Source organism: Mastomys coucha, unplaced genomic scaffold (assembly GCF_008632895.1).
Source record: "Mastomys coucha isolate ucsf_1 unplaced genomic scaffold, UCSF_Mcou_1 pScaffold21, whole genome shotgun sequence".
NCBI classification, from domain to species: domain Eukaryota; kingdom Metazoa; phylum Chordata; class Mammalia; order Rodentia; family Muridae; genus Mastomys; species Mastomys coucha.
Genome location: NW_022196904.1, coordinates 64,596,444 through 64,611,176, shown reverse-complemented (window position 1 = coordinate 64,611,176; position 14,733 = coordinate 64,596,444). Strand labels below are relative to the sequence as shown.

Below are 14,733 nucleotides of genomic sequence, written 5' to 3'. Positions count from 1 at the left end.
ACCTATGCATCTTAGAAACCTCCGGAAGGAAGTGGTGCTAAATATCGTCCCACTACAAGGCCTGTTTGTGTCAGTCTGTGATCCCAGCTACAGGGAAGCTGAAGGAGGAGGCTCAAACAGAGTCAAGACTTCTCTAGCCTATAAGTACAAAGACTGTCTGGTCTACAGATAGTGAGTTCAAGGTCATCTCTGCCAACTTAGTAAGATTCTATCTCAAAACATGAAAAGAATTCTGGGAATGTAGCTCAGTGGCAGTGTGCTTTCTTAGCATGTGTAGGACCTGGAGAAGAGTGGATGGAGCATGCGTGAATAAATAAAACACTTTACTGAGCTAACCTAGCTGGTCTGTCTGCATTGCTGCTTGGGGGCTGGTCTCTTGGTTAAAAAGAGCCCCTGGTTCCAATGCTCTTGAGCATCCGCAGACTTCATATTCAGCATGCGTTTGGGAAAGTCACATGGACTTTGGGATTTATTCCTGACTACTTCTTAGGTCTCCTCTATGGAGGGTCCTCTAAGGAGAAGAACCCTTGAAGATGGAGGCATATATTGGCAAAAATCATCTTTGCTACTAAGAAAGTGAATTCTTCCGTTGAATCATGGTTATCAAAAAAAGGAAATGCTTGTCTGATTCATTGGGTTTCTACCTGCCTTTTTCATCTGGTGCCACATCACCAGGCAGGTGGGAGGGTCCAGGAAGGGCAGAGGGTTGGTTGTCCCTTTGCATGTCTCGTAAGATGGACTTTGAATTTTCCTTTTGCCACCCTCAGGTGAGCGTGTTGACCACCCTGGAACGCAGGTTCAACCTTCAGAGCGCCGATGTGGGTGTGATCGCCAGCAGCTTTGAGATCGGCAACCTGGCGCTGATTCTCTTCGTAAGTTACTTCGGAGCACGCGGGCACCGGCCACGCCTCATTGGCTGTGGTGGAATCGTCATGGCGTTGGGCGCACTGCTCTCAGCGCTGCCTGAGTTCCTCACCCACCAGTACAAGTATGAGGCTGGCGAGATTCGATGGGGAGCAGAAGGCCGCGATGTCTGTGCTACCAATGGGTCCAGCAGCGATGAGGGGCCTGACCCGGACCTAATCTGTCGTAACCGGACAGCCACGAACATGATGTACTTGCTGCTCATTGGGGCTCAGGTGCTCCTGGGCATCGGTGCTACCCCCGTGCAGCCCCTGGGGGTCTCCTACATTGACGACCACGTGCGGAGGAAGGACTCCTCGCTATACATCGGTAGGCACTGCCCCTGCTGTCTGGGTTGGTGTAGTGGTGCAAAGTTGGACCCTGTTTAACATGCTGGAGCACTGGTTTACAGAACTGGCCAACGGTCTCCAGGGTTGGATCCCTAGAAAGTCTCACATGCCTGATCTAGGAGCAATGCAGCTAGATCATTTTTTAAGATCTTTCCAAGGGATGCTTAGATGCTCTCTGCATCTTACCAGATGCAGACCTTGCAGCAGGGAAGATCTTGTCTGGAGGGGTTTGGGGTTAATTTACTTTGTGTGTGTTGTTGTACAGGGGCATTTGAGACTCTCTAGTGTTTACCAAGGTCTGTTTGGGGGTCTTCAAACCCCAACTCTGAAGAATCTAAACTACCTCTTGTTTCTGTTGTTCTTGTGTGTTTGTTTTTTGTTTTGTTTTCTTTCATTGTTGTTTTTTTGTTTGTTTTGGATTTTAAAAGGCAATTGATTACACTGTCAGTGTTTGTTCTAACTCAAAGTTGGCAACTTCTGGTAGTGTTTCAACTAGCAACCCGCCCAGGAACTGGATATTAGGAAGAAATGAAGAATGTGCAAACTTTAAAGAACTCTTTTCTGCTGAAGTAGGTTCTGGCATATTATAGTGCAAAGATGGAAGAGCCCTAAGGTCTAGGGTTTCAAGAAACAGCTAGTTGGCAGTTTGCTCATGTGACAAATGGTGTCCTTGACCAAGTGCTGATAGAAAGTTTCATGGTCACTTTCCAAGTATCTCTAGCCCTGACTTACGAAGTGTGCATTTGCTTCCAATGAAAACATCTCCCACCACTGACTGTGGAGCTTTGAAAGAACGACCTCTACCTCAGAGAGGGTGGTGTCGCCTGTCCGCAGTGTGCCTTGAAGTATACAGCTAATTATGTAGGCTTAAGTTAAAATAGAATTTAAACTGAATTTGGCATAAGCTTCCTACCTAGCAAGCCTCCACACTACACAGCCCAAGCTTCCTGAGATAGGATGTCTGGGCGTATATATCCAGCCAGAGGCCTGCCATAGAGTTGATGCTTTGATTGAACAAGTGCATTGCAGATCAATGTATGACCTTTCTGTAGGAAGAGGCTATGAGTGAGAGAAAAGTAGAGCATGTACCCTTCCCTATCCAAGGCTAACCCAGTTAGGACATCTTTGTGTCACAGGACTTAGAACTGTTGAAGCACAGATACACAGTCCTGGTCGGTCCCCTTTCTCCATATGGCAAAGGCTCGTCTTGTACCTGGAGGGGGGCTGGGTTCCACTGAGGTGGCAACTATGGTGATTCTTTATTGTTTGCTGCTGTTGAACCAACAAGTTGCTAAGTTGGTATCCATGACTACAGCTGAACTATTAGTCTTTGCTCTGAGGATGCTACCCTAGGTCCTGGGGAGAGTAGTTTTCTGGTAGCAGTAATGGATCCCATCACCCCAAAGGAAATGGCCAGTGAAAAGCTGAATTTGTCTCCTGAACAGTCAAATGAAGTATGATTTCTATGCGAAGGGGGACATGTGGGTTTGGGGGAGATGGGAGATAGACCCAAGGCTTGTAGGATAAAACAAGGCAAGGTGGGTTTCTTTTGTTGTTGGTTTTTTGGGGGGGTGTTTTTTTGTTTTTTGTTTGTTTGTTTGTTTTTAATTTTCTGATCTGGTGCATGAGATTTGTAGTTAGCTTTTGGCAGAAAGACTGTTTCAGGGCTTTCATCTGAGACCAGACCTGTTGTTAGCTGCCTGCACAGTAGCTCCGCAGCTGAGTGCTAGCCACACACCCATGGCCAGGTTATAGACTCCCACGTGCAGACAAATGGGAAAGAGTTCATCTTGGACCACTCCAGCATTTCCCACTGAAAAAAAAAAAAAAAGGATTCCTTCCTCTGACTCTCTTGGCTGAACTCTTGCAGAGCTCCTGGATTCCTTCATGGGCCACTCATTCACAGGGCTAAGGACTGTTCTGAAGCCAGTCCTTTCTAGAGTGAGGAGGGAGTGAGGGAGCTCATTACCATGGGACAAAACTAGATGAATGGGAACTCAGCTCCGCTGGAAGCCTTTTCACTACATTTCAATACAGCAGCATGTTTGGAGCTCAGCCTCCTAGGATGGCTGGATAATGACCAGCGGGTGGCGCGTGGCACTCTTTGTTCCCATAGGGACCAAATGGGCAGGGTTGTGGTGAAAACCCACTTGTGCTTTCCTGAGGTCCAAGAGTCAACCCCTTAGGAGTCCAGTCATGCCTTAGCTCCATGGTGTGACCATCCGCTAGCCTAGTTTTCTTAGCTGTCCTTTTGTCTCTCCAAGTTCAAAATACATCAGGTAGCGACTGCTTTTTAGGATAGTGTAAGTGCAATGGTGCATAGGCTTGCTTTACTTTCGCCTTTTACTTGGTTGCTCCTTTACTTTGTTAGTGCCTTTTTTTTTTTAAAGGAGAAAGGTGAAATGAGATGACAAAGGTTGTTTTTTTGTTTTTCTGGGTTTTTTTGTTTTGTTTTGTTTTGTTTTTAAACAGCTTGGAAATTGTTACTCATTTACTATTGGCCACTTTAGAGATACATATAAAAAAGAGTAATGAGCAAATAGTTACTCCTGGCTCTATAGTATACATAATTCTAGTCTCTTTTTCTGCATTGATATGCTTTTCAGCAAAAAAGGGGGGCTTATAATAAACAAGACTTTATAATTCCATTTCTCTTAATATTTTATGAGCTTTTTGCCACATTACTAAATCTTCTATAGCTCTGGCTGCATAAAAAAATATTCCCTTGTGAGTGTGCACCATATTAGTAATATTGTCAATTGTTAGAAAGGAGCTTTCAGAATTTTTGCTGTTATAAATGAAGCACATGGGTAAACTATAGGTTAAAGTACTTTACAGAAATCGCTGATCTGGATGTGGCAGGGCTGTGGGTGTGAGTGCCACATGTTTCAGGTGTGTCTGAGGTCAAGGCAGTGGGTGAGTGGTGGGGATATGTGATCCAAGCTCAAGCAGGAGTCAAGGACTTCCACCAGAGAGCTTGAAACCTTTGGGAAATGCCAGGAGCCATGATGGCGGCAGAGATGGGGCTTTGTTTGAAGTCCATAAAGGGAGGTGCTGCTGGTGTGAATAGTGGGGGTCAAAACCAGAATAGGAGTTTGAGGGCAGGAGAAACATGGATGAGCATTGCATGGTTCTGGAAAGAGATGTACCATTGTTTGTTATGTATAAAGATAGAACGAGATCAGAGCCCAGGCCCCTCAGAACAAGGCAGCTGGTGGAGTCTGCCTTCTACTCCAACACTTCAACTATGCAACCTGTCCATTCCTTCTGTTATCATTAGCCGTAGACATCAATGCCATCAAGAAGTTTGTCTCATACAGTGCTGCAGCTCCCCTTCTTTACAACTTCCTCTAACCCTTTCTCATTGTACAATCTGAGCCTAACAGTCACGGTTCTGCCTGCCCCCCTCCACAACCTTTCCATAGTACGATGACTCCCATGAGCACAAGCCTTGCCAAGGTAGAAGGGATGCTTAAAGCCTAAAGCTTCCTTCTTTAATGGGTTCATCCTCACTTCTGCTCCTAAGAAGAGATGCCAAGGGCTGGATGGCTGGACCTGTCATAAAACAAATTCAAGTAAATGGAGGGCTTAGAGCATAGGGGCCATGGTGCACCATGTTGCTGGGCAGAACACCCTGCAATGGGAGGTTATGATGGTTTGTATATGCTCAGCCCAGGGAGTGGCACGATTAGAAGGTGTGGCCCTGTTGGAGTAGGTGTGTCATTGTTGGTGTGAGCTTTAAAACCCTCATCCTAGCTGCCTGGGGAACAGTATCCTACTAGAAGCCTTCAGATGAAGATGTAGGACTCTCAACTCCTCCTGCACCGTGCCTGCCTGGATGCTGCCATGCTCCTACCTTGATGATAATGGACTGAACTTCTGAACCTGTAAGCCAGTCCCAATTAAATGTTGTCCTTATAAGAGTTGCCTTGGTCATGGTGTCTGATCACAGCAGTAAAACCTAAGATAGAGGGTTAAACCCTGAAAATTTTTTTTCCAGTTTTAGAGAAGATTAAGGTCAAGGTATAAGTTAAGTTGGTATTTCCTGAAACCTCTCTCTGTAGCTCACCTAAGGCCATCCTACTACCAACTCATTGCATGTCTGTCCCTCTAGGGTCCCACGGCCCTAAGATCACTTCTGTAAGCCTAACTTCTACCTAAACATGGTGAGTAATTTGATCGTATTGAGGCCCATTAACAGGGGGCCATTTAACTTCAAAGACCTCTTCAAAGGCCCTATACAACTAATTACTTAAGAATGTAAATTTTTTCAAATAACTTTTAAGTTTGAAATTATAGAACCAAGGATTGTTGCAAACTATAGAGAAGCCTTCCATCCAGTTGTCCTTCACAATCACATTACATTTAAAGAATGCTCAGTCAGCAAGGGGCTTGCTTTGTAATAATGAGGATCCAAGTTTGATCTTTAGACCTCATACTTTAAAAATACCCTGGCTTGGTGACATGTGCTTGTAATTCCAGTGCTGGGGAGGTAGAGACAGATGGAACCCAGTGGTTCTCTGCCCAGTCAGCCTCTATTACTTGCCAAGCTCCAGACAGGAGAGAGAATTCTCAAAACCAAAGCTTTGCTGAGGACTGACACTCAAGGCTGTCCTCTGCCTTTTACCACAACCACACCCGTACATGCCCCCATATACAGAAACATGCACACACACACACACACACACACACACACACACACACACACACACACGGAGACAGAGAGTTGTAGCTCAGTGGTAGACTACTTGATAGGATGCCTAAGGCCAGGAGCTTGATCCTGAATGCCATTTTAAAAAGCAAACAACAACAGCAGCATTCTCTATACCCACAAAAGAGGAAGTTAGCATTGGACAACACATGGAGCCCATTTAAATTCCTCCTATTTGCTATGCAATCATTAGTTGAGGTAGTGGGCTGTATGCATAATTTTCCCGTGTGTGTGTGATCTAGTTTTCATGATGCAGATTGGGATCAAGGTGAAATCAGATCATTTTGTATTGCATATATGTGTTTAGCAGATTCGTGCACAAAACTAGCTCACAAAGTGGCAGATACAGTCAGAGGGATGGCTGTGGTCTTCTGAGCATGGCTGCTTCTTCCAAGAAGTGGGATCCTGCTAGAGGAAAGTGGCTGGTTGTCTGGGGACATCTTGAAGAGGACCTATGGGAAGAGCAGGGACCCTGGTAGTGTGCTTGATTACACAGGACAGTTGCTCTGAGCCTTGTGGCCTATCTATTAGACCTGATGTATCACATTCTCTTTGTTATCACTTAGATTGGAACCGAGATCAGCCCTCTGTGTTTTAGCTAATGATGCAAAGAGAATTATTCTCAGATTTCACCTGCCAAGTGTTAGTTTAGTACAAAGGTCACAAGCATCCCAGCCGGCCACCAAAGAGAACTACACTTCTTTTTAGAGCGCTGGGAGCAAAGAGTTATTTTGCTTCTGATGAGTTTTTTATTTTAACTTGACATTGGGTAAAATGTGTTCTAATTCTCCAAAGAGTGTGGGTTGGCTATGGATCAAATACACCGTGACTGCAATTCTTTTTAAAAGAAATAATTGAAAAGCTGTTCCTCCTGGGAGCAAACGTAGCTCATTATATTCTTGCAACTTCATTGATATTGAAGGTTCTCTCATTAATTTCTTTTTCTGAACTAAATGGCACTGGAAGTGGTCAGCTTGCTTTGGCCCTGCTCCAGTCCCTCATCCCAGCTGCTGGTGCTATGCCATCTCAGTGTGTTTTGGCACTGTGTTAAACAACTAACCCAAAGCCCTTACCTGGGGCTTCCATCATTGCCTGCGATGGTAGCTGGTTTTCCTTCCTTTCTAAATGCATATATTTCATATTTGGTGGCTTAAGACATCATGGCTCTGCTTACTACCTTGGTTACTGTGAGCATTCTGAGTTAGGCTTCTTTTAGTCATTTCAAGATTTGAATGATGGTTCTTCTATGGACCTCACTCCTGCAGACTGGTTTCCAGAAGCTGTGAACTCATCCCCCTACCAGTATGATGGGGTTTGGCAGGCTCATTGTTCCTAAGCAACAAGGATTGTATATCTTAAGGTGAGGACAGAATCAATAAGCACTTTCTTGATCATCTTTATGGTGTCTCCACTTACAAGTCTAGAAACAGAGGCACAGATGAGTGGGAGACCATTGAGACAAGAGTCCTTGGGTTGCGATTGTCAGTAGCAGATACGATCCATGAGAACAGAAACCCTTTCAGTCCTGAATTAAACCATCAGAGCCCTTGCATGCAGATTTTGCCTGCATGTATGTCTGTTCGCCTCCTGTGTGCTTTGTCCCTGTAGAGGTCAGAACTGGGCATCAGATTCCCTGGAACACTACTTACAGGCAACGGTGGTCCCCTGTGTAGGTGCTGGAAACTGAACTACTGTTCTCTGCAAGAACAGCCAGTGTTCTGAACTTCAAGCCATCTCTCTAGCCCTCCCCCCTCAGAGCTGCTGATTTTTTTCTTTTTTTTCTTTTTTTCTTTTTTTTTTTTTTTTTTTTTTTTTTTTTTTTTTTGGTTTTTCGAGACAGGGTTTCTCTGTATAGCCCTGGCTGTCCTGGAACTCACTCTGTAGCCCAGGCTGGCCTCAAACTCAGAAATCTGCCTGCCTCTGCCTCCCAGAGCTGCTGATTTTTAAGAGACTAAAGATGCTTGTTTTCCAAGCAGACTGCATTGCTAAATCATTGAAATCCCTCAGCCTTTGATTAACTAATGGACACAACAACTTGAGGTAACAATGATTGATTTTAGCTCATGGTTTGAGAAGACAAAGTCCCTTGTGACAGGAAGGCATGGTGGTGGGTAGTAGGAGTATGCAGTTTGAACTCCTAACTTCTTGCTAAAACAAGAAGTCTAAACAGAACAGGAAGTGGGCCTGGGCCATAAAACCCCAAGGCCTGTCTCCCTAGCAACCTACCTCTACAAGCTAAGCCCTTAAGGTTGCACAACTTCCCCAAACAGTGCCACTTGTCTTTGGGAGGTGTTTCATGCTCAAACCCAAACAGTAAATCAACACTGGTAACATGTATCAGGACTTCCTGGCAGGGATTAGGGAGACTGCTCGTGGGCTTTAATGATACTGATTCTGTTGACGCCACACCTAAGATGATGAGCCATTGACATAAAGTAATGAATAAAGTATAGTCCTATAGTTCCCTAAAGGAAGCATTGGAATACAAAAGGAATACAATTTGGATTGGTTGGTGAATGCATGTCTACTGTGTGGATGACTGCATCTTTGCAAAGAGACATTCAGACATAGCATTGAAGTGGGTGAAAGAGAGGATAGAAGACTGGAGAGGTCAAGGTATAGATTCTTGCAAAAGCAGTTTCCTTCCACCAGAATATCAAAGACTTGCTTTCACCACAGCCCACTTTGCTGCACCTGGCTGATGAATACAGGCCTATTATCTTTCCTTAACGGTAGCACAAGTATTGTTCTCAAATAAAAGATTTTTTTAAGATCTCCCTCCATAACAGGTGTGTTTTTCTGCCTAGTTTATTTCTAGACTATTTGCTTTTTCTAAGAACAGTCTTGACTTTCTTTGTGTTCTTTTCACCCCTCAGGAGCATTCTGTAAGAACTGATAGCGTGGAGGGTTCACTGCACAGAAAGCTATTCTGTTTAGTGGTTTTGACTCTGTGTCATGGGCTAACCACCCATCATTGCTAAGGAGTATTGGGAGAATAGTAGAGACACTTGCTGGAGTCTGTCTGTCCAGCATATTGTTCTCATACTGAAGAATAGCCTGTCCTATCTCAGGATTTGCAGGAATGATCATGTGGTCTAGGGATAGCCAATTATGACATAGAGAAAAGCTCTGGTCTACAGTGATTGTCCCGAAGAGTAGGTTATTCAGAATCTACTCTGGATTCAGACAAATACCGGTCACCTTCTTTCTACAATATTCCGGGTAAGAACCTGGAACGCACAAGGAGTCCATTGTCCATCTTGGCTGCCACAGGCAGTAGGAAAAGAGGACAGCAGCAAAGAGAATCAACCTGGAGAATCAGAAGGCAGGAGGGTATCCCGGAGCTTGCTGTGCTTGAAGTTAGTGTCCAGCCCTAAAATCCTGCTTATTTGGTTATGTAAATTATTCTTCTCAGCACTTGCAGTTAGAGGCAAGATTCCCGAATACTTTTGGGCCAGAATACTGTTATGTCCCATAGACTTGGGTTGCATTGCTTTCCTTTTGAGAGTCAACCAAGCACCTTGAAAGATGATTATAAGTGTTAGTTTTATTAATGCTGTGACCATATGCCAGAGAAAACTAACTTACAGAAGGAAGGTTGTCTCTTGGCTCAGAGATTTTAGTCCGTCGTCTTTGGCTCTAAGTTCAGGCCCATGAAGAATCAGGACATTATGACATAGAAAGAGGAGGATCTTTACACTATAGAGGACAAGGAGCAGAGAGTGCACCAAGACTTGGAGAACAGGCTTAACCTTCAGCTGCCCCAGTGACCTTGTTAGTCCAGCTCAGCCTCATCATCTAAGAGTCAGGACTTCCCCTTTCCTCGTCTACTCTGCAGAGTTCCTGACTCAACACATAAAAGAGTAAGTGCTAGGCTGAAGGTTTTCGCTTAGTGCTTTCTTTTATTATCTCATAGTCATTTAAGTTGCAGTTCAGGGACCAGAGGTCAAGAGGAATGCTCCAACCCTTGTCTCTATCCCTCCAAACTCAAGCATGTAAAAAAAAAAAATAACCCATTGTCAGGCTTTTTACAAGAGCAGTATGTGTTTAATAGCAAATTACTTATGTAAGCAGAGAGCAGTGAGTACATACAGCTTAGTCAATGGCCCCATTTACTGAATGGAGAAACATAACCAACCCTGTTCTCTTTCCATGCTTGCAATTACCAAAGCTGCCTTAACTCCTTCTAATGACTTCATATTGTCAGGATGAATAAGCTAAATGAATATGTTCCATCCAGCTCAGCAATGCCATTTCACTTCTGCCAAGTGGTATGTGTATATGAATGTGGTGTGTGTGTGTGTGTGTGTGTGTGTGTGTGTATGAGAGAGAGAGAGAGATAGAGAGAGAGAAAGAGAGAGAGAGAGAAAGAGAGAGACAGACAGACAGACGGGGGAGAGTGAGAACACTTGCATAGGCATGCTTATTTTAGTCCACACGATAGATGCAGTATGAGGATATCAAAGTCTTAGTTGGTTAATGGACACTCATAATTCTTTAAGCATCATCTTTAAAGTTGGAATCCTGCAATTTGCCTTACAAATGCCAGGTCTCAATGAGGTAACTTTGCAGGGCTTCTTCAAGCTGAAGGTTCTGTGTGTAGGTAGGGTGATTCTTGCCCTTCTAAATTTATATGGAGACTGAGATGTATGTATGCTCTTAGAGGGAAAACTTCTACCTGTATCTTAGGCTTGTGACCCCCAAATGATTAAAGTCCCAGAAAATGCTTAGGTTGGGTTGCTTAGTGATAGACAATGTGGAGTGAAAAGATATATCCAAGATGGTGGTATGACTTGGGCCAACTGTTACTCAGTTTGGGTGGCTTAATTTGAGCTGCTCCCTGGAGAGTTACTGTCCTAACAACTTAGGCAACATGGGTGGGAAATCAGAATGTGTTCCCAGTGGCTTTGGTGACACCTGTCTGCTCTCTTCCTGTGCCCCCTCATCTCATCACTTCCTGCCAGAAATTCTTGTAGGGCTGAAATTTTCCATCCCTTATTTTAGCCTAGCTGTGGATATTTTGGGTAATATTCAGCAATTCTCTGTGCTGGTTTGAACTAATACACAGATAAGATCAAAACTCTGTTAATGCTGTTTTAAGGGGAAAACATTTTAAAAATGCATTGGGATCATTAATAGAATTTGAACTCTGAGGGTCAAAAGTTTCCATGTGTCCTTACTAAAAGATAGTCTCTTGAGACTTTGCAAATGAAAGACCAAGTCATGAGGGACCCAAGCAGTCATCTGGGGAAACAAATGAACTGAACTGACTTTTTGGCAAAACTTTAGCAGGGATAGTTGCTCCATTCAAGTAAATTCCTCTGCAGATAAAAATGGTTTTATACCATAGTATCCTGTTTCAGAAGTGTGTATGTGTGTGTGTTAGAGAGAGAGAGAGAGAGAGAGAGAGAGAGAGAGAGAGAGAGAGAGAGAGAGAGAGAGAGAGAGAGAGAGAGAGAGAGAGAGATTGGTTCATTCTGACTTATCTCCAAAGAGAACTGCCAAACCATCTCTCTGATGCTCTGAGAATACAATATCCATGGCTGTGATTTCTTCCTACTTCCCTTTCTAGACAAGACTTCGCTTCCCAAAGAAAGGTTCACATTTGCCCACCTGCTTTGTAGGTTGCTAATGGAGTTTACAAAGGGAATTTGAATTCCCAGTAAGAGGTCTCATTAGCACAGTGAGGGTCTAATAGATTCAGGAATTGTGTATGGACACTCAGAGCCTTTTGCAACTGGGCAGCATTTATTATTAGCTCTCAGTCATTTTCTCTACTCAGGCTTTGTCTGTAGCCATCGGTTTCACGGGGCAAAGACACCTGCCTTCATCTAGGTGGCTCTATCACATAAATCCAAATATGCATTAATACCTGTGATCCCAGTGATGAAGGCAAGATTCAGAGGCCACTGGGAAGACAAAAAGAACATGCCATAGCCCACATTGGTCCATCGGATTTTAGTTTTTAGTATGGTCCTTCTTACTGGTCACAAGCCAGCGTTTAATTTTAGTATTCATTATTTTAACAAACTGTCACAGTTGTCTGTGTATTTAGGCAAGCATCTGATGTGCTTGTGATGTCTTTGTATTTAAGCAAGGGTCTGAAGTGCTTGTGAATAATGACCATCATGACACTGAAAGCACCAGCTTGCCATTCATGGGGTCTGAGCTATGACATGTGTTCACCCTCCCCTCATCAAGTCCAGTGAGGTAAATATTATTTATCCATGGACTACACCAAAGATGTAGGAGGGTGAGCATGGTCCAGGGTCCTACAGCTGGTGAATGGCAAGGCTGAGATTATGGTCTTGATCATTGTCCTGGTGCCTAAGCTCCTTGTTCTTTGCTATCCATTCTGCTACCCTTATATGTACTTATGTGATCACGGGATAATCCAGTTCTACAAATGTCAAGCTGGACATGAATGGTGACTTAAACTGGAGTAGAGAAATGGCCTGCCACAGGTGCCTGCCACACAAGCATGAAACCTCAAGTTCAGACTTTAAACACCCATGTAAAGCCAGGTATGGTGGCATATGTCTGTAATGCCAGGGCTGAGAGGTGGGAACAGTGGATCACGGAGCTTGGTTGGTCTGACCTTCTAGCTGAATTAGCTCCAAGTTTAATGAAAAACTGCCTAAAAACAGGGGGAAGAGTTATTGAGGAAAACACTTGGCACTGATCTCTGGCCTTCAAAATTGATAAGGCTCACCAGAATAGACAACACACACACACACACACACACACACACACACACACACACACACACGCTCTGTGACTTAACCCGACTACCTCATTGTTGCTGTGTCTCTTGTGTACAAAACACAGCTGTGCTTCGCACTGTCAGTTCATCAGTAACAAATGAAGCACCCAGTCACTTCTGACCTAGGAGAATCCTGGTGTTCTCAAGATTTAGCTCCCTGGAAAATTGGAAATTTTATCAGATGAAGCTTTGCTTCTGAGAGAGAGAAAGGCAGGGGGAGGAGGAGGAAGAGAGAAAGACACAGAGGGAGGGCGGGAGGGAGGGAGGGAGGGAGGGAGGGGGACAATCTGAGAGGGAGAGTTGTTTTCAACACCCACCTCCTTTTCCTACAATAAGAAAATCTTATTCACCAGATGGCTTTGTTTACGGTTTTTTTGGCCCAAGCAGCATTTAATCGGTATACATTCGGGGTGATTATGCAACTTGGACTTGAGTTTTGCATGCCCAGACTCTGGCAAGTGGACTTGTCCTGTGCAATTCAAACAAACCTAGAACCTTCTAGATCATATCTGGGACAGATAGAGGGAGGAGGACATTCTAGATCACAAATGGACATGTGAGAAGGATTTGGGAGGCTGCAGTGTTTGGCAAGGTTTATCTTCCTTTATAAGATTGGTAATATTTCCTACCCCCATCTCTCCCTGTCTCTCTGTCTGTCTATCTATCTATCTCTGTATATGCTGCTCTCTGTGAGTGTGTTTGTGCACACACATATTTTGGAAATAAGTGATAAATCATCAATTTTCACCTCTAGAATGTTGAGGGATTTTTTCTACAATGTTGAGTTTTTAAAACAATTTGTTTTAGTTTATGGGTGTGAGTGTTCTGTCTACATGTATGTATGTATACTCACAGGCAGACCTGGTGCCTACCTACATCAAAACAAGGTGTCAGATCCTCTAGAAGCCAAACTATAGATGGCACCATGCAGGTAATGGAAACAGAGCTCAGGTCCTCTGCAAGAGCAACAAGTACCCTTAACTGCTGAGCCAATTCTCTAGCCCCAGATAAGAGGGTCTTTTTTTGAAAAAAATCACATTACTATTAATACTTTGTTAATGCTAAGCAATATATAGTTAATGTTAATGTTTAAGTTAATTATCTCCAAGGGGGAAATAAAATGTCCTGTATAGAGCTATTGACTTGACAGTTATTTGTTGGACACCAGCACTTACTCTTTAAGTTCTAGATCTAGTTGTATAGGCCAGTTTGGTCTTGGACTTGGGGCCATCCTCCTGCGTACGCATCCTGAGTGATGGCGTTCACATGCGTGCCTCCATGTCCAGCTGGTGTACTTGTCTTTGACATTCATTTTTCTGAACAGTTCTTTCTACCACTTTCCTCTGGACAGAATTAAAGATGTCTGTTCATTGCCCTCTAGTTTTCTGCAGTCTCATTGCTGTTCTTTGACTTACCTTCTGTCTCCTGCCAATACCCTCATCATCGAGTCATTGTGGATCTATAGTCCCAACTGCTTCAGGCAGAAGGTCCCTTACATGGAATGACCCACACAGTTTGAGTGTGTGTTTTGCGATATTCACAGGACCAGAAGCAGTTCAGATTTGAGCCCTTTTCACAGTGTAGAGTATTTGTATAGACTTTACTGCTGGAACAAACCTAATTTTGAAATTTGAAATCTCAAATGCTCCAACAACTGGACCCATTCAATTCCAAACTGTCATATAACATGTGCACAGGACTTAGAGTGTCATATTGACACTGGAAAATGTTTTAGGGTTGAGGCCTTTTGAATTGGAGATTTGAATAGGAGTGGTCACTTGTCCACCCATTATAAGACACATGATAGGTGATTTTCTCTTCCCATTACCTTTCTAAATATTGCCACATTGACAGTGATGGTCTTTGTTTTTGTGTGGCATGCAGATCATTTTGGAAGCAGCCAGGTAGATGATATTGTATTCATGAATTCATTGAATTTCCTTACTAGTTGCTAGGAGCTCAGGCTTGTAATTGCTTTATGAAAACTGGCAAAGGACCTTTGCTAG

The 14,733-nt window shown here is 43.8% G+C and overlaps 1 protein-coding gene across 2 annotated transcripts in view; it reads left to right on the top strand.

Moving 5' to 3' along the window:
• The window catches only part of Slco3a1 (solute carrier organic anion transporter family member 3A1), a 279,766-nt gene that overhangs the window by 53,356 nt on the left and 211,677 nt on the right, over positions 1-14,733 (top strand). For both annotated transcript variants that reach the window (XM_031386999.1, XM_031386998.1), the window contains exon 2: positions 768-1,233. In XM_031386999.1, the coding sequence (XP_031242859.1) occupies positions 768-1,233 (466 nt within the window). The remainder of the gene's footprint in view (positions 1-767; positions 1,234-14,733) is intronic.